We start from the raw sequence: 20,879 nt of genomic DNA on the forward strand, positions 1-20,879 counted from the left end.
AAAAAAAAAAAAAAAAAAAAAAAAAAAGACACTACCAATTACCGCCAGGTGAGGTGGTTCGTGCCTGTAATTCTAGCACTTTGGAAGGCCGAGGTAGGCAGATTACGAGGTCAGGAGTTTGAAACCAGCCTGAGCAACATAGTGAAACCCCGTCTCTACTAAAAAAAATACAAAAATTAGCCGGGTGTGGTGGTGAGCGGCTGTAATCCCAGCTATTTGGGAGGCTGAGGCAGGAGAATCGCTTGAATCCGGGAGGTGGAGGTTGCAGTGAGCTGAGGTTGCAGTGAGCCGAAATCACGCCACTGCACTCCAGCCTGGATGACAGAAAGAGAGTCTGTCTAAAATAAATAAATAAATAAAATAATAAAAAAAATAAAGATACTACCAATCACTAGGATGGGCTAGAAGGAAGTTCCCTGAAAAGTGCAGGAGAGTCGTCGCAGGGGATGGGCGGGAGGCTTGGCTCTGCCTTGGAGGAGCTTCAGGCTTGAGAAGGGTGTTCTGTAGGTGTGTGGTTTCATTGACTGCTCCTGCACCATTTCAGGAATCAAGATCTGTAAGAAGCAACCCAGCATAAATCTATGTATCCACCATTGTTCATATTTCCAAAAGTGTGAAGCAAATAACATATGCTGTTCAGCCTTCTGCGGGAACGTTTGCATGAGCATCCTGTGAGTAGGAGAGTGGGCTGGGGTGTGCATCCTGATCCCTGCACCCTTCCATCCGACACTGTGCCCACATCCAAAGCACAAGGACTTCAAATCACCAGCACAAGAACATCAACATGAATGTCGCCCTCCCTCCTGCCTGAACTCCTTGTCCCGGTCAAATAAACCAGAACAAACACCCAGGGATCCTGCTTCTTTTGCTGCCACTACAGGTGATTACTGAGAGCCCACTGTAGCCCCCACAGATGCCCCTTTCTTCTTGGTTCTTGGTCTTCGATTTCTCTCCCTGGTTATGCTTCTCTACCCTCCCTCTCCCTCTGTGGCCCATGAATCCCTGCCAGCCCTCAGGAGGCTCAGCCTCTTGCTGTTTTGCTCATTGAACCAGTACCCCCAGGGGGAGAAAAGTCTCATGTGCAGCATCTCCCTATGCTAAGGAGAATATTTTTCACCCTGGAGTCAGAAGGACCCATTAAGCATGAGATGGGTGGTGGTTAGAACCAGAGGTAAAGAGCGGGAGACCCCAAAGCACTGCTTTGCTCTCCTTAGCCTTGGGGCACCCCCAAGGCTAATCCCCAATCTCTTTCTGAGGCTCAGATTACTGTCTCTTGACAATGAGGATAATGAGGCCCAGGAAGGCCAGTGACATGCTTGAGGCACAAGAGAGTGAGGGGATATGACATGGCTAGAAGAGGGTGTTTCTTCTAGGCTCCCTTTTTGCTCACTTCTCTCCATTACCTGAGACCAGAGGCATCCTAGTGAGAGTGAGTGCCTACACCAACCCCAAAACTCGTCCTATGCAGCACCCAGCAACACGGCTACTTCTCTGATGGGACCCAATTTAGGTCTCAGGATCTGACACTCCAGCACCTTCCATGAACAGAATAGTCCCTATCTTTCCCAAGCCCTTTTCCTTAGGGGCTCATTCTCTTTTCTTTTGATCAAGAGGAAGTCCAAGGGGTGGGAAACATGTTGTCCATGCTGCAGCTGCTAAGGAGTCATTGGCGCAGAGTGGCTGTGGGTCTTGTCTGTCATCCTACTGTGAGTTGGTAAAATTAATCACTGTGGTAGAGACTCTTTCTTACTCTATGCAATCACAACTCCTCTGAAATGATCTTGGGTTCGGTCACATGTGTCAAATGTGAAGAGGTTTCAAGTGGACAGGTCATGTCCAGAGGCAGGTGTGCAGTGTTATGCTCCAGTCTAGTGCTTCTTGCTGGGCCATTCAATGAAAGAGACATCAGTGATGAAAATTTTCCCGTCAGACCAGAGGCTGTGATCCACCTCAGAGGCATCACTGAGCTCTGGGTTTTTTTCAGGCTCGTCTTTACCTATGCCAAAAGCTTCTCTTGGACAAGGGCATCTTAGAAAAGAGATCATGACCAACCACCATCACAGACATCACCAGAGGTAGGCGGGGGATGGTCTCCAAGAGATTGATTTGGTGCTACCTTGGATAGTCTCCCTTACCAAGCATTACCTCAGGCCATCTCCAAACATGGCTAGGAGACACTATTTAGAGAGACAAATTTACCTGTCAGGGACCACATAGACAATAACCTCCCCCATTCAAGTTCAGTGCACTGTACCATGTGGACATGCCATGGGTGTCCAGTTGACCTATTCCCTGTCACTGGCATAAGCATCAGAGACTATGAATTTTACTGGAAGAAGGTGCCCTTCTTTCTTCTAATCACAGGTGCCCTGACCTGTGTTCCAGAGAGCTCTCTGGACAGCTCACAATGCCCCAGGGAACTCAAGGCTGAAAGGAGTGCCCATTTGGTTATGACCGTGTGCTCTGTCTTCTATGAAAACACCTATGTGCCCTCATATTATGTAGAGTAGGGTAGTGAGGCCCCTTAGAAGAATGTGAACATCTTGGAGGCAGCAGAAGAAGCAAATGCAAATTCTTCCAAAATCTGGATCTCCAAAATGTCAAGTTCTAGCCTGAAAAGAATCACACATGAGGCCTGTTCTGTTTGAGAGCAAACACATAATCTTATGGTTGCCACTGCTTTTGCATTATTTGCTCTCTTTCTATCTCCCAGACCATGCTGCTTTTCCATGTGAATGTAATTGTTTTGGGGCACTATGAACTGTGCCTGTATAAGATGGTGAGCATAATTGATAAATGCATGTGTTCTGACTGCTCCACTGGCCAGCTCTGTCCCTGTCTCTCTCCCTCTTCTTAGGCCTTCCTATTATCTGAGACCCAGCAATATTGAGATTAGGCCAATTAATAACCTTGCACTGGTCTCCAAGTGTTCAAATGAAAGGAAGAGTCACACATCTCTCACTTGAAATCAAAAGCTAGAAATGATAAAGCTTAGTGAAGAAGGCATGTTGAAAGCTGAGACAGGCTGAAAACTAGCTCATTTGCATCAGTTAGCCACGTTGGGAATACAAAGGAAAAGTTCTTGAATGAAATCAAAATGGCTACTCCAGTGGACACATGAATGATAAGAAGTAAAAACAGCCTTATTGCTAATATGAAGAAAGTTTTAGTGGTCTGAATAGAATGTCAAACCACCCACAACATTCTCTTAAAGCCTAATCCAGGTACAGACTATAACTCGCTTCAATTTTATCGAGGCTGAGAGGTGAGGAAACTGCAGAAGAAAAGTTAGCAGTGATCGGTTCATGAGAAGCCATCCCCATAAAATAAAAGAGCAAGGTGAAGTAGCAAGCGACGATGTAGAAACTGCAGCACGTTACCCAGAGGATCTAGTTAAGATAAGTGATGAAGGTATCTACACTAAACAGCAGATGTTCAATGTAGAGGAAGCAGCCTTCTGTTCGAAGAAGATGGCATCTAGAACTTTCATAGCTAGAGAGCACAGGACAACTCTTTTGTTACGGGCTGGTGGAGCTGGTGACCTTAAGTTGAAGCCAATTCTCATTTACCATTCTGAAAATCCGTGGTCCCTTCAGAATTATACTAAATCTATTCTGCCTGCACTCTAGAAATGAAACAACTAATCCTGGATGATAGCACATGATTTATATTAAGTCCATGATTTACATCATGATTTATATTAAGGCCACTTTCGAGACCTACTGCTCAGAAAAGAAGTTTCCATTCAAACATTACTGCATATTGACAATGTGCCTGGTCACTCATGAGCTCTGATAGAGATGTGCAAGAAGATTAATGTCATTAAAAAGTCAGGAAACAACAGATGCAAGAGAGGATGTGGAGAAATAGAAATGCTTTTACACTGTTGGTGGGAGTGTAAGTGTAAAAAGTTTTGTTTTTTCCATTTTTCTTCTTCATCCTCCTTCTTTTCAAAAGTCAACGAGAGCCTTCGCTGACTCCACTGAAGAGGTGCACCGCCGGGGGCCACTCTGATGCCGGGCGCCCACCCAGGGACACACACAGTCCTCGCTGTGCTGTAGCCAGATGAAGTCTCTCAGATGGGTGGGGAGGGTCAGCTCCTTCCAGCGATCATTTTATTACTTTTGTTTTTAATTTTAACCATAGTGCACATATTCAAGGGAAGTGTCTTTAAAAACAAAAACAAGCCCCGAAATGTATATTTGGGATTGTGATAAGGCAACTAAAGACATGAAACCTCAGGTATCCTGCTTTATGTGGAGAACTCCTTCTGGGAGCTGGAGAATCGCTCTGGTGGATGGGTGTACAGATTTGTATATAGTGTCATTTTTATGGAAACCCTTTCGGCGTGCATAAGGAATCACTGTGTACCAAGTGCTTCTGTAGATAATGTCAGTGGAGTAAATATTCACCAGGCCATAACTTGAGTCTATTGCCTTGCCTTTATTACATGTAAATTTTGAATTCTGTGACCAGTGATTTGGGTTTTATTTTGTATTTGCAGGGTTTGTCATTAATAATCATCAATGCCCCTCTCTTACAGAACACTCCTGTTTGTACCTCAACAAATGCAAATTTTCCTCTTGTTTGCCCTGCACCTCTTTTGGTACACTTAAAGGTTGATTTCCTTTTTCATTGACGGTACTATTTCTTAGTGTTTTAAATCGGAACATATCTTGCCTCATGAAGCTTTAAATTATTATTTTCAGTTTCTCCCCATGAAGCGCTCTCGTCTGACATTTGTTTGGAATTGTGCCACTGCTGGTCTGCACCAGATGGACCATCCTATCTAATACGATTTTTTGTTGCACCTTGTAGTGGATTCTGCATATCATCTTTCCCACCTAAAAATGTCTGAATGCTTACACGAATAAATTTTATAACATGCTTAAAAAAAATGGAAGTCCTAGCCAGAGCAATCAGACAAGAGAAAGAAAGGGCATTCAAATTAGTAAAGAGGAAGTCAGTCACTGTTTGCTGAAGGTATGATTGTTTACCTTGAAAACTCTAAAGACTTCTCCAGAAAGCTCCTAGAACTGTTAAAAGGATTCAGCAAAGTTTCCAGATACAAGATTAATGTACACAAATGTATAGCTCTTCTATACACCAGCAGTGACCAAGAGGAGAATCAAATCAAGAACTCAATCCCTTTTACAATAGCTGCAAAAACAAACAAACCCAAAAAACAAAACAAAACGAAAAAATCTTATGAATACACTCAATCAAGGAGGTGAAAGACCTCTACAAGGAAAACTACAAAACACTGCTAAAAGACATAATAGATGACACAAACAAATGGAAACATATCCCATGCTCATGGATGGATAGAATCAATATTGTGAAAATGACCATATTGCCAGAAGCAATCTACAAATTTAATGCAATCCCCATCAAAATGCCACCATCATTCTTCACAGATAAAACAATTCTAAAATTCATATGGACCAAAAAAAGAGCCCACACAGCCAAAGCAAGACTAAGCAAAAAGAACAAATCTGGATACATCGCACTACCTGATTTCCAACTATACTATAAGGCCATAGTCACCAAAACAGCATGGTACTGGTATAAAAATAGGCACATAGACCAATGGAAAATAATAGAAAACCCAGAAATAAACTCAAATTCTTATGGCCAACTGATCTTCAACAGAGCAAATAAAAACAAGGTGGGGAAAGAGCACTCTTTCTTTTCTTTCTTTTTTTTTTTTTTTGAGATGGCATCCTGCTCTGTTACCCAGGCTGGAGTGCAGTGGCATGATCTCTGCTCACTGTAACCTCTGCCTCCTGGGTTCAAGCCATTTTCCTGTCTCAGCCTCCTGAGGAGCTGGGACTACAGATTCACACCACCACGCCTGGTTAATTTTTGTATTTTTAGTAGAGACAGGGCATTACCATATTGGTCAGGCTGGTCTTGAGCTTCTGACCTCAGGTGATCCACTCGTTTTGGCCTCCCAAAGTGCTGGGATTACAGGCATGAGCCATCATGCCTGGCCAGGACACCCTTTTCAACAAATGGTGCTGTGATAATTAGCTAGCTACGTGTAGAAGAATGAAACTGGATCCTCATCTCTCCCCTTATACAAAAATCAACTCAAGATGGATTAAGGACTTAAATCCAAGGCCTGAAACTATAAAAATTCTAGAAGACAACATTGGAAGAACCCTTCTAGACATTGACGTAGGCAAGGATTTCATGACCAAGAACCCAAAAGCAAATACAATTAAAAGAAAGATAAATAGCTGGGACTTAATTAAACTAAAGAGCTTTTGCATGGCAAAAGAAGCAGTTGGCAGAGTAAACAGATAATGCACAGAGTGGGAGAAAATCTTTTCAATCTATGCATCTGACAAAGGACTAAGGTCCAGAATCTACAAAAAAACTCAAATTAGCAAGAAATAAATAAACAATCCCATCAAAAAGTGAGCTAAGGACATGAATAGACAATTCGCAAAAGAAGATATACATAATATTCCATGGTGTATATGTGCCACATTTTCCCTGTCCAGTCTATCATCGATGGGCATTTGGGTTGGTTCCAGGTCTTTGCTATTGTAAACAGTGCTGCAATGAACATTCGTGTGCATGTGTCCTTATAATAGAACGATTTATAATCCTTTGGATATATACCCAGTAATGGGATTGCTGGGTCAAATGGAATTTCTATTTCTAGGTCCTTGAGGAATCGCCACACTGTCTTCCATAGTGGTTGAACTAATTTACACTCCCACCAACAGTGTAAAAGTGTTCCTATTTCTCCACATCCTGTCCAGCATCTGTTGTCTCTAGATTTTTTAATGATCGCCATTCTAACTGGCGTGAGATGGTATCTCAATGTAGTTTTGATTTGCATTTCTCTGATGACCAGTGATGATGAGCACACTTGGGTCTGTTGGGGGGAAATAGAGGAGGGTCAGTGGGGGGTGGGGAGTTGGGAAGAGATAGCATGGGGAGAAATGCCAGACAGGGGTGATGGGGAGGAAGGCAGCAAATCACACTGCCACGTGTGTACCTATGCAACAATCTTCCATATTCTTCACTTGTACCCCAAAACCTAAAATGCAATAAAATAAATTAAAAAAAAAAAGAAGATATACAAATGGCCAATGAACATATGAAAAAATTCTCAACATCACTAACGATCAGGGAAATGCAAATCAAAACCACAATGTGATACCATCTTACCCCTGCAAGAATGACCATAATCAAAAAAATTAAAAAAACAGTAGATGTTGGTGTGGATGCAGTGATCAGGGAAAACTTCTACACTGCTGGTGGGAATGTAAACTAGTGTGGCCGCTATAGAAAACAGTGTGGAGATTCCTTAAAGAACTAAAAGTAGAACTACCATTTGATCCAGCAATCCCACTACTGGATATCTACCTAGAGGAAAAGAGTCATTGTACAAAAAAGATACTTGAACACACCTGTTTATAGCAGCACAATTTGCAATTGCAAAATCATGGAATCAACCCAAATGCTTATCAATCAACGAGTGGACAAACTGTGGTATATATATACAATGGAATACACGATGGTGATGAAATAATCTATACAACAAACTCCTGTTTGTATAAACAAACTTCACATGTACCCCAAACCTAAAATAAATGATTAAAAAAGTTTTTTTTGTAAGCCGAATTTGAATTATATTTTAATCAAAATAAGGCAACACATTAATTTTTTTTCCAGCAAAAGGAAAACATGGAGTGTGAGATGGAGAGATTTATTTTGGCAAAGCCAATGCTCAGCTTAGGCATGCCAGTTGTTGGGTAGGCAAAGGGCAAGGGGGAACAAAGAGAAGATAAAGAATGAAGAAATTGGACAAGCACTTTCTCTTGCTTCACACCTCTCTTTCCCTATTTATATGTCTTTCCAGCAGCAACTGGGAAGAAAAATAATCCTTTAGACAACATATATTCAGACACATATGGTCAGCCTCATGAAGCTCTGGATACCCTTGCACATGACATTCTTCTGTACGATGCTACTATCTGTGCTGGGAGGAACGAGGAGAAGATATTACAGTAGGTGACGAGGCTGGATTAGGGGCCACAGGAGGAGCATGAGCTTGTTCTTGAACAAGGGAGGGGGCTTCATGTCTGCTGTATCTGACTCAAGACCTACCTTCATAGGATCACCCATTAGAGATGAGACAACGTTGTATGCACAGAGATCCAAGAAATCCCTAAGCTGAGGTCCTTCAATGCTTCCTCTTTTAACCTTGAAAGTAGCAATATCTGTCTCTCTTTACATACATATATATATGTCTATATACATATAAAATATGTATAAAAATATTTTTATAAAATAAAATATTTTTATACAAAGTTGAAAATATTTTTATCTTTATAGCTTATACTATATATAAGAAAATATTTGATCTATATGAAAACATTTTTATCTTTATAGCTTATGTATATATATATTATAGCTTATGTGTGTGTGTGTGTATATGTATATATATAAATATATATGCTATAAAGATAAAAATATTTTTTAATGTTAGGCTGTCTTTGAGGGTGAGATGTCAGTATAGAGCGAATCCTGTAGCTCTATACTGGTATACCTGTGCCCTAGCAGCATATACTTTGTCATATGAGTAGCAAATGGGCATTTCTTAAAACATACCCTTAGTTTTAGTGGCAATGCTTTAAAAATGTTAAAAGTTAAGAAAGAGGCTTGAGATGGGTTCTTAGTGGGGCAATATTGGGAGTCATATAATCAGAAAATGGAATGAATGGAGGTGCTAAGAAAACAGTGAGAGAGATAAGAATTTGCAGAGAGGCTGAGTTATTAAACAGAGTCAGCAAGTAGGAAAAGAAAAAGGGAGAGAATCGGTTTCTTACTTGACCTGGCCTAGCTTCCCATACTGTGAAATAGGCATTGCAATGAGGCTACAAGATATGCCAGACCCTGAGATATCCTGTTATGTAAATGCAGATTTTACAGGAGGGCACATGAAGGCTGGGGGTTGACTGAGTTCTCTCGTTGGGATGCTCAGCGAGGACACAGAGGCCTGCAACACTGGTAAAGCCTGAAGAGACCGAGAAGGAAAAGAGGTTAGTGAAGATGCAGTGGGGTCAGTGAAGGTATAATGACTGGAATTTGAGCAGGTTCATGAAGGCAATTTCTTTAAAAAGCAAATAAATATATTGGTCAGTGTAAGGCCAGTTGCCTCGCTGGGAGCTGAATGGACACACCCACCCCTCTCTGTGCCTAATAACTGCGTCATCACCTCCAGCTCATTATCTGGCCTCGCCACATGGCTTTCCCACACCTGCCTCTGCATACTATACCCAAGCCCACACTCAGCACCAAACTATGCACCCGACCCCAGCACGCTGTTAAAAAACCCCGCCAAAAAAATTTAAGAAGCCCCACCAAACCCTGCCCAATGGCCCCCAGGTCCACTTACCCAGATTCCCGCCCGCCTACCAATAACAGCTGACTCCATGTACATCCTGTTTCCCAACAGCCAATAAAGCTGCCTTCGCTTTGTTTCCCAAAAGCCAATCAATTGCCTCCCCTCCCTAAAACTCACGCCCTAAACAGCCAGGAGCAACTTTTTTACCCCCTTCTTAAACCACAAAACCTCGCCTGGAAGCTAAATAAATTAGCTTCTCATTTTCTTATACTTGCCTCAGTTTCCTCATTTTACCCCAGCAATAAACCTTACAGTCAGGATTTGGGGCCCAGGTTCCAGGAGGAGCCCTGAAACGTAGGAAGGCCCTTTCTTTTCACGCTTGGCTGAAAGGTACTATCAACCTTTGACCATCTCGTCTCAATTTCAGAGAAGGAATTGTTACTTGAAGAGTGCTGGGGAAAACCAAATGCTGAAGACTGTACCAAAACGTGTTCTAAAGCCTTTAGATGTGAAGACAAACGTTACAAAGGCTGCTGGACCCATTGTGGAAACATCTGCTGGAAAAATGACGTGAGTTGGGAGATGTTTGTTTGGGTGTTTATCTTCACTGATTCCCATTCCCTTCTTGGATGCTGTTATTCCTAAACAGAAGACTGAGGTACCCCAAATTTTAGGTACAAAAATAGCAGAAGACAATGTCTCTTTGATTTGGAAAGCAATTCACTGGCACATAAATCAAGACACCACCTTAGACTCCATTCCTTCTTTCATTATATAATTAATACCTGTGTTGTCTTCTTTGTATTACATAATAGTTTGCTATTTTTCCTAACTTTTGTCCAGAATTATAACCACTGCCTCCATAGTCAGACTTTCCCATGGGCCCTTTGGCTCAACCAGGCCCAAAGTCTCCACTTTTCTCTGTTCAATAGACCAATACCTCACCTACTCAGAAGTGGACAACTCCTGTTGTTATATTTAAGTATTCTTGTCTTATTGTCTGGTGAACATGGGTACTATTAAGCTGGGGGAATGAATGCTTGTTTCTCAGAGTTCTCTAGCCTCTGAAAGTCTAACCTTCTTCTTTTACAGAAAACCTGTGAATGATCACTAAAACCCTAGCTTCCCACAAGGCCGCCACCTGTGTGGGCTGGGAAATGTTGAAGAGTTCTCATAGTGGTACCATGTGGCTACTTTTAGGAACATCAGTCTATTTTTGCTGAGGGCTGGACAAGAGCAAACATTTGACAAATGAACTCATTTTCCAATAGTGGCCTTGCCTTTTTTCAGCTCATCTTGCTACCCATGAGTATCCTTATCACTAATCCCCAGTATTGTTCTCCTACATTGTAGACAAGCTTCCGACTTTTGCCATCCCATCTGATAAGCTTAGAACGGATAGGCTAATTTCATGGGCTTCACACAACAGAAGTTTATTTCTGTCCCATTTTTAATGTGGGGAGATTTCAGTAGCACTTTAACTCAGTTGTTTAGAGAGCGGGTCTCTGGTAAATGGTTTCTCATAGAGATATGGATAAACAATTCTAAAACTATTTTCTGTGTATACAAGATTAAACAAGTAAATAACTGGCAGATAATTTGAGTCAGGTTTCTAATTGTCAGAAAAAAGAAATTACAAATAGGCTGACCTCAGCAGCCTTGGGCTCCAGGTCTGCCCAGCAGACTTGATCTCTGGGTCTGCTCTAGCTCCAGGTCAACCCAACAGGCCTCAGTGGCAGACAGGCCCCAGCAGTATCATGTCCCAAGCCCATTCCAGGGCCGGGCAGACCCCCAAGACCCTAGGCTCTGGACCTTCTCCAGCACTGGGCTGGCCCTCCTAGCTTCAGGCTTCAAGTCTACCCCAGCACCAGGCTGATCCCCCGAGCCCTACTCCTTAGGCCAGCACGTGCAGACTCAGTCTCCAGGCCAGGCCCTATACAAGATCCAGGCCCACTCAGTACTAAGCCAACCCCCGCAGCCTCAGGCTTCCCACCCATTCCAGTGCCAGATCAGCTTTCCTGGCCTTAAACACCAGGAAGGTACCCACAGACACAGACTCAGGCCTGTGCAGTGCCAGGGCAGTCTCCATAGCCCCACCCTCCAGTTGACAAAGGTCTAAGAGCCTCAGTAGACTCCAGAGCTGGACCAGTCCTCTTGGCTCTGGATCTAGGTCAGCTCCAGTGACTTTTTTTGGGGGGTGAGGGTGGGGGACGGAGTCTCACACTGTTGCCTGGGCTGGAGTGCAATGGCACAGTCTTGGCTCACTGCAACCTCTTCCTCTCAGGTTCAAACGATTCTCCTTCCTTAGCCTCCCAAGTAGCTGGGATTACTGGCATCCACCACCACACTCAGTGAATTTTTTTGTATTTTTAGTAGAGACAGGGTTTCACTATTTTGGCCAGGCTGGTCTCGAACTCCTGACCTTGTGATCTGCCCACTTTGGCCTCCCAAAGTGCTGGGATTACAGGCATGAGCTACTGTGCCTGGCCAGCTCCGGTGACTCTAGGCACTGGGTCAGTGCCCATAATCTGAGGCTGCAGACCAGTCCCTGTGGACCAAACTCCACACTAGCCCCAGTACCAAGCTGACTGCAGGCTCCAGGCCAGTTCATGTTCACCCAAGCTCCATGAACCCAGAGCTCAGGCCTCATACAGCAGATCCAGGGTCCAGGCCCACCCCAGTAGAACTCAGTTCTAGGCCAGATCCCATAGACTGAGGCTCCAAGAACACCCTGCAGACATAAGCTCCAGGACAGCCCTGGTGTACTCAGGCTCCAGACCCATCTCAATAGTCCCTGGTGCCATCCCTCTCCCAGAACTTGGCCAGACCCTGTAGATTCAGGCTCAAGGCCCATCCCAGAGCCAGGTTAGCCCCTGTGGACCCAGGCATCAGGCTGGCCTTCACTGATACAAAGTCCAGGCCTACCTTCATGAACCCTGGCTCCAACACCATTCCTGCAGACCCAACCAACAGGTTCACCCCAGTGGATCCAGGCTTCAGGACCAACCCTGTGGACTCAAGCACCAGGCTCACCTACCTCCTGACCCAGGAACCAGGCCAGTCTGGCTGATGACTCTAGCAGCAAGTATGACCTTGGATCATGCCAGATGGCCTGTCCAGAACCTCTGGATGACTAATAAAGGGTTTTTCAAGACAAAACTAGTCTTCAAAGACTGGAATGTCCTTATTTCTTCAAATGCACAGACATTAATGTAAGGCAATAAGAAGAAAACAAACTGAGGAGAACACCGAAAGAACACAGTGATCTCCTAGCAGCTGATACCAAAGGAATGGAGATGTACAAACTGCCTGATAGACAATTCAAAATAATTGTTTTCATGAAGATCAGTGATCTTCAAGAAAATACAGAGAAACAATTCAAATCAAATCGGGCAAACAATAAAATGGCCAAAATGTTAAATTTAATGAGAGATTGAAATTATAGAACATAATAAACAGAAATCAAATATCAATCAAACTGGAGCTGAAAAATACAATGAACGAAATGAAAAATGGAATAGATAAGAAATTGAGCAGAAAAAGTATTTGTGAAATTAAAGATAGGTTATTTGAAAATATACAGAGAAGAAAAAGAGAATGAAAAGGAATGAAGAAGGCTTACAAGACTGCTGGGTGCGTGCCTCATACCTGTAATCCCAGCACTTTGGGAGGCTGAGGTGGGAGTATCGCTTGAGTCCAGGAGTTTGAGACTAGCCTGGGTAACAAGGTGAGACCCCCCTGCCCTCTACAAGAAAATTTTCTTCACTGATGTCTCTTTCATTGAATGGCCCAGCAAGAAGCACTAGACTGGAGCATAACACTGCACACCTGCCTCTGAGAAATCTTCACATTTGACTCCATGTCCCAATTAGGCACATGTGACCCAAGCCTGGATCTAGCCCCAGGATCATTTCAGAGGAGTTGTGATTGCACAGAATAGGAGATTCTGTACCACAGTGATTAATTTCCACCAACTCACAGTAGGATGACAGGTAAGACCCACAGCCACTCTGTGCCAATTACTCTTTAGCAACAGCAGCATGAACCACCTGTTCCACATCCCTTGATGTTCCTCTTGATCTAAAGAAAAAGAGAATGAGCCGGCCTCTAAGGAAGAGAGCTTGGGAAAGATAGGGACTATTCAGTTAATGGAAAGTACTGGAGTGTCAAGTCCTGAGACCCAAATTGGGTCCCATCAGAGAAGTAGCCATGTTGGTGAGTGCTGGATAGGAGAAGCTTTGGGGTTGGTTTAGGCACTCACTCTCACTAGGATGCCTCTGGTCTCAGGTAATGGAGAGAAGTGAGCAAAAAGTGAGGCTAGAGGAAACACCCTCTTCCAGCCACATCATATCCTCTTACTCTCTTGTGGGGTTGGGCTTGCTGGACTTCTTGGGACTCATTATCTTCATGATAAATAGACAGTAATCTGAACCTTACAGAGAGGTTAGGGATCATGGGGTGGCAGTGCACCGAGGCTAAGGAGAGCAAAGCAGTTCTTGGGGGCCTCCCACTCTTTTACCCCCCGGGCTCTAACCGCCACCCACCTCATACTTAATGGGTCCTTCTGACTCCAGGGTGAGAAATATTCTCCTTAGTATTGGGAGATGCTGCACATGAGCAGTTTCTACCCCAGCGGGTACTGGTTCAGTGACCAAAGCAGCAAGGGGCTGAGCCTCCTGAGGGCTGGCAGGGATGCATGGGTAGAGAAGCATAATCAGGGAGAGAAATTAAAGACCAGGACACAAGAAGAGAAGGGCATTTGTTGGGGCTACAGTGGGCTCTCAATGATCACCCGTAGTGGCAGTATAAGAGGCAGATTCCCTGGGCATTTGTTCTGGTTTATTTGACAGGGACAAGGGGTTCAGACAGTGGGGAGGGTGGTATTCCTATTGACATTCTTGTGCTGGTGACTTGAGGTCCTTGTGCTTCGGGCGTGGGCACAGTCTTGGATAGAGTTGGTAAGCAGTATGCACATCTTCCTGCCCACTCTCCAACTCACAGGATGTTCATGCAAACATTCCCACAGTAGGTAGAACAGCATATGTTATTTGCTTGACAGTTTCGGTGAGATTCACAGAAACGTTGGCATAGATATGGTTCAGGCCGTTGCTGACAGACTTTGATTTCTGGGGATAGCTGTGTTTCTGAAAAGGAGAAAAAGAAGGGTAAATAAATGCAGCTTCCTAGAAGTCACCTTTCTCAACCTAAAGCTTCCGCCAAGACCCTTGAACCCAGGTCTCATTCATGACACTCCTGGACTCCCTCTTCATAGAACTACCTTCTTGTCCATCACCACATCCTAGTGACTGGTCGTATTTTAAATCCTGCCTCTCCTTTGTACACCTTACCCCAATAGACCACAATGCCTGGCCTTCCTGGACCTACTTCATACACCAGCAATCAGAACTCCATTTCCCTTACTAGTCATGGCCTTGGTGAAGTCACCCCCATAGAATTTACAGTCTGACCCGGAGAGCTCAAAGAAGCACGAGACATCTTTCAAACTCTCCCCTACTCTCTGAGTAGCAGAATTCAGAGATGATAATGAACTTGCCTCTTGTCTCTCCTTCTCTTCTGTTCACTGTCACTGTCTCTAGTCTTCCTGGCCCTTCTTTAGTTCCCTTTCCACCACCACTCTCCCTGTTCCTTTGATGATAACCTTAGCTTGGCCCTGTATAGGCCAACTTTTGCTTGTTTTATGTCCTATTTCCCTACATGTATACCCATTCTACACCTACACCTACCTTCATAACCACTTCTAGATGTTTACTCCTCACAAAGAATAATTGTCCTGCTTTCCCATTGGATTCTCAGTCCTGGGTGCACCTTTCATTATGGGAACTACCATTTGTCTCTAAGTATTAGGAATGAACAACAAAAGATGTAGGTTCCCCTTTCATTCCCATTACTATTCCCAGGGCCAGCTAAGGGGCTGGAGGGCCATGGTTTGGGACAGCCCAGAGTCTGCACAGCATTGTAGTCAGAGCTGGATATGCAGAGAGATTCCAACTCCTAGGTCCTACTCAGACTGGACACAGCTCCTCTGTTCCCCCTACCCAACTGCCCCTCACCCATCCAGCAGCCCATCACCTACTCTGCATCCTCTTCTTGTCACGGTATCCTCCCTGGGCCTGCAGCAGCAACACACAGAGAACCAGGACAGGCAGCAGTGTCTGGAATGGCATGACTCTGGCCAGAGCATGAACCCTAAGTCTGGCCAGGCAGTCACACGCTTCCCTGCAGAGTTGCCTGTGGAGGGGGAAGGAAAGAAAGAAGAAATAATCCTACCTTCTCACTGCCTCCACTGGCCAAGTCAGGGCAGAGCAAGAGTCCTTGCTTCCTCCTTTTGCTTGCCCCTGGCTCTGTCCTTCTTCATGTGGCATAGGGCTTCTGCAGGAATGACGCCTCCTCCTCTCACATAACCAGTCTTGTGTTCTTGCTAATAGAATGAAAGATATCATTTATTTCTGCTTTCTAATTACAAAATGTTTTATGGAATAAAGAAAAGAAAATATATTTTTTAAAAAAGATGTGCTTATCTTTTAGTTTCTTTCCATATTTAACATAAACAACCCTTTTAATATAAACATCTTTTGTTACCTATTTTTGCCACCCTTATTTAAGCATGTAATTATTTCTCAAAATGTGGTTTTTCATAATTGCACAGCTCTAACTTAAATAATAATAATCAAGTATTTGTATTGTAGTAATTACTAATAATCTAGAGAATGTCATATTGAGCATTTTTATTTATAAACCTTTGATTTCCTTAGACTAAAAGATTTAGAATTCCTGGGTGAAAGAGTAATTAGCTGTTTCATATATAAACATATATACACACATATACATATACAAATTTAAACACATATACACACAGAAAGAGAGACTACCATAGGGAATGAGACAGGAGGGCTAATGGGGAAACATAGTAAATATCTTAGAGCTCAGACAGAGGGTGGGACCTATCAGTTAAAGGCTTGGCAAGCTGTCCAGGAGGAGGTGGTCACTGACCTTGAATATCCTGAAGGAAATGAACTCTCAGAAGTGAAGATGTTTCTTCTTCCCTAGGAGGAGAAAGAGGAGACATCCTAGGGTCACTGGACTCCCAATAGGCATGGAAGCTGGGAAGAAGATCACCCTCTTCCTCTGATGATGATAATCTTCTAAAGATTTGAACCCCATTCTGACAGTCTGAACTCCCAATGCAATCTCCTGCAGTCTGCAGTTGTAATTTACATTCAAAAGCTCTGATATTCATACCTATAGTTGACAGAGTGGTGTTTGACCTTTCTCAAAGGCTCTCTCTTTTCTAGTTTTTCTTTTTATTCACTCATAAATGAACAATTTAGAGACTGGACACTGTCATAATTATTCTAGCAAAGAGGGGTTATATAGAGAAGAATCATCATCTCAAATAGAAGCTGCATTTTTCTTACCTGACCACCTTGCAGCCTGTGCCACAATGTAAATATTTTGGCTAACAGACTTGTCACTACTAGGTCAAGACCCTAAAAAGATGACAAGTCTCTTTCATACTTTTTTTCTTTTTTACCAGCTCAGTATAGATGACAACAAGGTTCTAGAGCCTAGTGAAGCCAAATGATGCAAGGAGCCTGGGTCCTTGACTCCTTTTATCACATGAAAGGAGGGATACCCATTGTTTTAGAATATTCATCTTCAATTGTTATTTGAGCAAGAAATACAAATTATATTGTATTTCAGCCATTATGTGATGGAGGCTTTCTGTCAAAGCAGTCTAGTCGACGTTGTGGTAGGCTCAAGTATTGACAGTTTTATAAGGGGAAAGATTTATGGGTATATGGAAGGTCTTTATATTTTAAAATTATTGATAGAGCAGTAAATTTAGTAAAGAAATTGGTAATTTGAACATTATAATTAATAAACTTCTTAATTAAAATATGCAGAAGCCTGAGTAGAAAAACTAGAGAAATACATTTTTCTCAAGCACAAAATAGAACATGTACAAAAAGTGACTATATATTATGTTATAAAGAAAGTCTGAACAAAATTTTGAAGAATTATATCACAAAGGACATAGTTTCAGACTATAATACAAATAATTAGAAATTAGTCTAAAAAAAGAAAGTTACTCAAAACTAAACAGAAATTTCAAATTAAAATTGATAAGTCAGAGCTTCTAGATGGCTACCACTGAACACATAGAGGTTGCTGGGGAGCAGCATGCTCATGGAGGACATGGAATCTCCCTAGTCTTTCCCCCATATCTCACCTTATGAACCTCTTCCTCTGTATCCTTTATAATTCCAAAACCTAGAGGAAATGGATAAATTCTTGGACACATACAATCTACCAACACTGAACCAAAAAGAAATAGAAAAACCTGAACAGACCACTAACAAGTAAGGAATAATAGAAAGTATCCCCAAAAATTAAAAGTCCAGAACCATATGGCTTCACCACAGAATTCTATGAACCTTTAAATATAAATTAATACCAATTCTTCTCAAACTACTCCGAAAAATTGATGCAGATGGAGTTCTTCTTAGCTCACTTTTACAAGGCCAGCAAAACCTTAATACCAAAACAAGACAACACCACCAAAGCATAAAGAAACCCACAGATTCCTGATGAAAATAGGTGCAAAAATCTTCAACAAAATACTAGCAAACCCAATTCATCAACACATCAGAAAGATAATGTAGCATGATCAAGTGGGATTTATCACAGGAATCCAAGAATGGCTCAATGTACACAAATCAATAAATGTGATACTTCACATCAACAGAATCAGGGACAAAACAATATGGTCATCTCAGTAGATGCAGAAAAAGCATTTGATAAAATCTAACACCACTTTATGATAAAAACTTTCAATAAATTATGTATAAAAGGAAAGCACCTCTACATAGTAAAGATCATATACAACAAACCCACAGCTAACAATATACTTAATGGGGAAAAGTTGAAAGCTTTTCCTCTAAGAACTGAAGCAAGACAAGGTTGCTCACTTTACCCACTCTTATTCAACATAGTGCTGGAAGTCCTAGCTAGATCAATCATGAAAGAGAAAACAATAAAGGACATCAAAATTGGAAAAGAGAAAGTCACATTTTCCCTGTTTTCAGAGAAGCTCTTATACAGAGAAAAGCTTAGACTCTACCAAGAAGTTTGTAGAACTCATAAACAAATTCAGTAAAGTTGCAGGATACAAAATAAACACACAAGTCACTGCAAATGTGATGGAAATAGCAACAGAATGAGAATTAGAAATGCAGTCTGAAGATGTGGCTGAATTGCTACAATCTCATGAGAAAACTTGAATGGATGAGGAGTTGCTTCTTATAGATGAACAAAGAAAGTGGTTTTTTGAATGGGATCTACTCCTGGTGAAGATGCTATGATTATTGTTAGAATGACAACAAAGGATTCAGAATATTACATAAACTTAGATAAAGCAGCAGCATAGTTTGAGAGGATTGATTGCAATTTTGAAAAAAGTTCTAGTCAAACAGCATTGCCTGTTACAGAGAAATCTTTCTTGAAAGGAAGAATCAATCTATGTGGCAAACATCATTGTTGCCTTATTTTAATAAATTGCCACAGCCACCCCAACCCTCAGTCACCACCACCCTGATCAGTCAACAACCATCAATATTGAGGGAAGAACTTCCACCAGCAAAAAGATGATGAATTATTGAAAGCTCAGCTAATCATTAGCAATTTTTAATAATAAAGTATTTTAAAATTATGGTATGCACATTATTTTTTATACATAATGCTATTGAACACTTGACAGATGAGCATATTGTAAACATACCTTTTTAATATTTTAATACATGATAATGAAATTAATGATAGGAAAACTATTAGAAACTGTTTAGAATATGAAAGAGGTACAGTAGTATACTAAAACATACAGATATTGTATGAGAAGTTTGCAAATTTTACTAGCTTTATCAGAGAAACTACTTTCAATTATTAAATATTTCATTTTCTAGTTTAAATAAACATATAAATAAAAGACTTCAGGAAAACATACTTTTCATATGTACTGGGAAACCAAAAAGTGCACGTGGCTCACTTTATTGCAACATTATCTTTATTATAGATAAAACTGAACCTGCAATATCTCTGAGGTATGCCTGTATCCTGGGAAGAATTATACATTGACATCTCCTGTCACTGTATATAATATTCCTGCAGACAGGCTTTGAGAGAAGATTTACTCCTTGGAAGCCCCTGCCTCTTGCCCACTTGACTGTTCCCTTTCCTAATGAGCTAGTGATCTCCAAATCATATATATTCTGTGCCCAATATAATGCCCTTCCCTGGCATTCGGTGAACAAATCCCTCAGCACCTCAACCGACAAGCTCATGCCAAGAACTTGGTACTGGATTTGGTCACATCACTTCCTTCATTTGCTAGTTGGTCATCTACTTTTTCTAAAATTCTTCCTATTGAGTCTCTTTTTAGCTACATAAAAGCCAGAGGGCATTTGGTGGGAGATCATGTTATGATTTTGTTGGTAAAAGAGTATCAATACTGAGAAAGATGGAATGTTAAATAGGATAAACAAGAAGTCAAAGGTCAATGTAGACTGTTCCCAACTACCCACATGTGAATGGGCTGAGATGTATTCAAGAAAGACTTTGGGGACATGTACTTTGGGTCTGCTGGGGGTGGCCTGAGCAGCAATCCAGGTACACAATGTTCCTCCAAGCTTATCAGAAGATCCCGCCTGCATCTATTGAGTACTTCTGGATGGGTGAATTTCAAAGGAAAGAATCTGTGATACCGCCAACATGTAGTTTCTGGGTAGGAATTAAAAATCAGTCAAAACCAAAATCACCATTAAGTTCTTGGCTTTTGAACATTGTTTTTCTGCTCTTCTGCCCCCAGTTCTAGCCCCCCTTCAAACAACTTCATAATAAGAGGCCAGACAAAAGAGCTGTCAGCCAGTTACTACAGACACTCAACTCAGCCACCTTCAGAGGTAGGTGGTGATAAGGGTCTTCAGACATGAACCTGTATCTGTGGCTTGTTTGGATTAGCTCCTAGTCCAGATGGTGTCATTATTTCTATGAGGTAGGGATTACTGTCTCTTGTTCAAATAAGAAAATCGAGAGGGGGTTACATGAGCTGTCTGAGGTTCCATAGGTAAAAGGGACAGAAATGAAACAAGATCTCAGCATTCCTGACACTAAATCCACCACACTCTCCTCTTTAACGTTATCTGGAAAGCCCAGGATTCCACATTTGGTGGAACGCAGTAGTTCCATGTCTTTCTGATCCTGGGGTCCATTTGAATTGTCCTGCAGTTTGTCTCAAAATGACCAAAAAATTCACAAGACTCTGTATATGACAAGTACCCAGCCTGGGCATAATGATGTTTCTCTTGTCTAGGATCATTTAGTACACTTGGGGGTGTGCAAAAGTATAAAAAAAAAAAAGTAAAAAGAAAAAAATTTTAATTGAAAATAGTTTTCAAATATCTGGAGAAGAGATATTCTGAGCTTAATGCTAACAGTT

The 20,879-nt window shown here is 42.0% G+C and overlaps 3 protein-coding genes across 3 annotated transcripts in view; 2 read left to right on the forward strand and 1 right to left on the reverse strand.

The window, feature by feature from the left end:
• Positions 1–831, forward strand: part of WFDC10B (WAP four-disulfide core domain 10B) — a 7,161-nt gene extending 6,330 nt beyond the window's left edge. Inside the window, 1 exon segment of the mRNA XM_032263699.1 lies at positions 545–831. Within this exon segment, the coding sequence (XP_032119590.1) occupies positions 545–675 (131 nt within the window). The 3' untranslated portion in view covers positions 676–831.
• Positions 832–7,877: 7,046 nt separating this feature from the next.
• WFDC11 (WAP four-disulfide core domain 11) lies at positions 7,878–10,634 on the forward strand. Its single transcript, XM_032263558.1, has 3 exons — positions 7,878–8,027; positions 9,795–9,937; positions 10,460–10,634. The coding sequence occupies exons 1-3, from the start codon at positions 7,931–7,933 to the stop codon at positions 10,472–10,474; spliced, it is 255 nt and encodes an 84-aa protein (XP_032119449.1). The 5' UTR covers positions 7,878–7,930; the 3' UTR covers positions 10,475–10,634.
• Positions 10,635–14,185: 3,551 nt separating this feature from the next.
• Positions 14,186–15,618, reverse strand: WFDC10A (WAP four-disulfide core domain 10A). The gene is made up of 2 exons (XM_032263701.1): positions 15,462–15,618; positions 14,186–14,511 (listed from the first exon to the last, which is right to left on the reverse strand). Exons 1-2 carry the CDS (start codon positions 15,550–15,552, stop codon positions 14,363–14,365), a joined length of 240 nt encoding a protein of 79 aa, XP_032119592.1. The 5' UTR covers positions 15,553–15,618; the 3' UTR covers positions 14,186–14,362.
• Positions 15,619–20,879: the final 5,261 nt, after the last annotated feature.

This window comes from Sapajus apella, unplaced genomic scaffold (assembly GCF_009761245.1).
Source record: "Sapajus apella isolate SASKATOON/1434 unplaced genomic scaffold, GSC_monkey_1.0 scaffold137, whole genome shotgun sequence".
Classification (NCBI taxonomy): Eukaryota; Metazoa; Chordata; class Mammalia; order Primates; family Cebidae; genus Sapajus; species Sapajus apella.

Coding starts and splice junctions, on each gene's coding strand:
- WFDC11 (XM_032263558.1), top strand. CDS start 7,931: ATGGTCAGCCTCATGAAGCTCTGGATACCCTTGCACATGACATTCTTC. Junction 8,028..9,794: donor AACGAGGAGAAGATATTACA/GTAGGTGACGAG, acceptor TCTCAATTTCAG/AGAAGGAATTGTTACTTGAA.
- WFDC10A (XM_032263701.1), bottom strand. CDS start 15,552: ATGCCATTCCAGACACTGCTGCCTGTCCTGGTTCTCTGTGTGTTGCTG. Junction 14,512..15,461: donor TGACAAGAAGAGGATGCAGA/GTAGGTGATGGG, acceptor TCTCCTTTTCAG/AAACACAGCTATCCCCAGAA.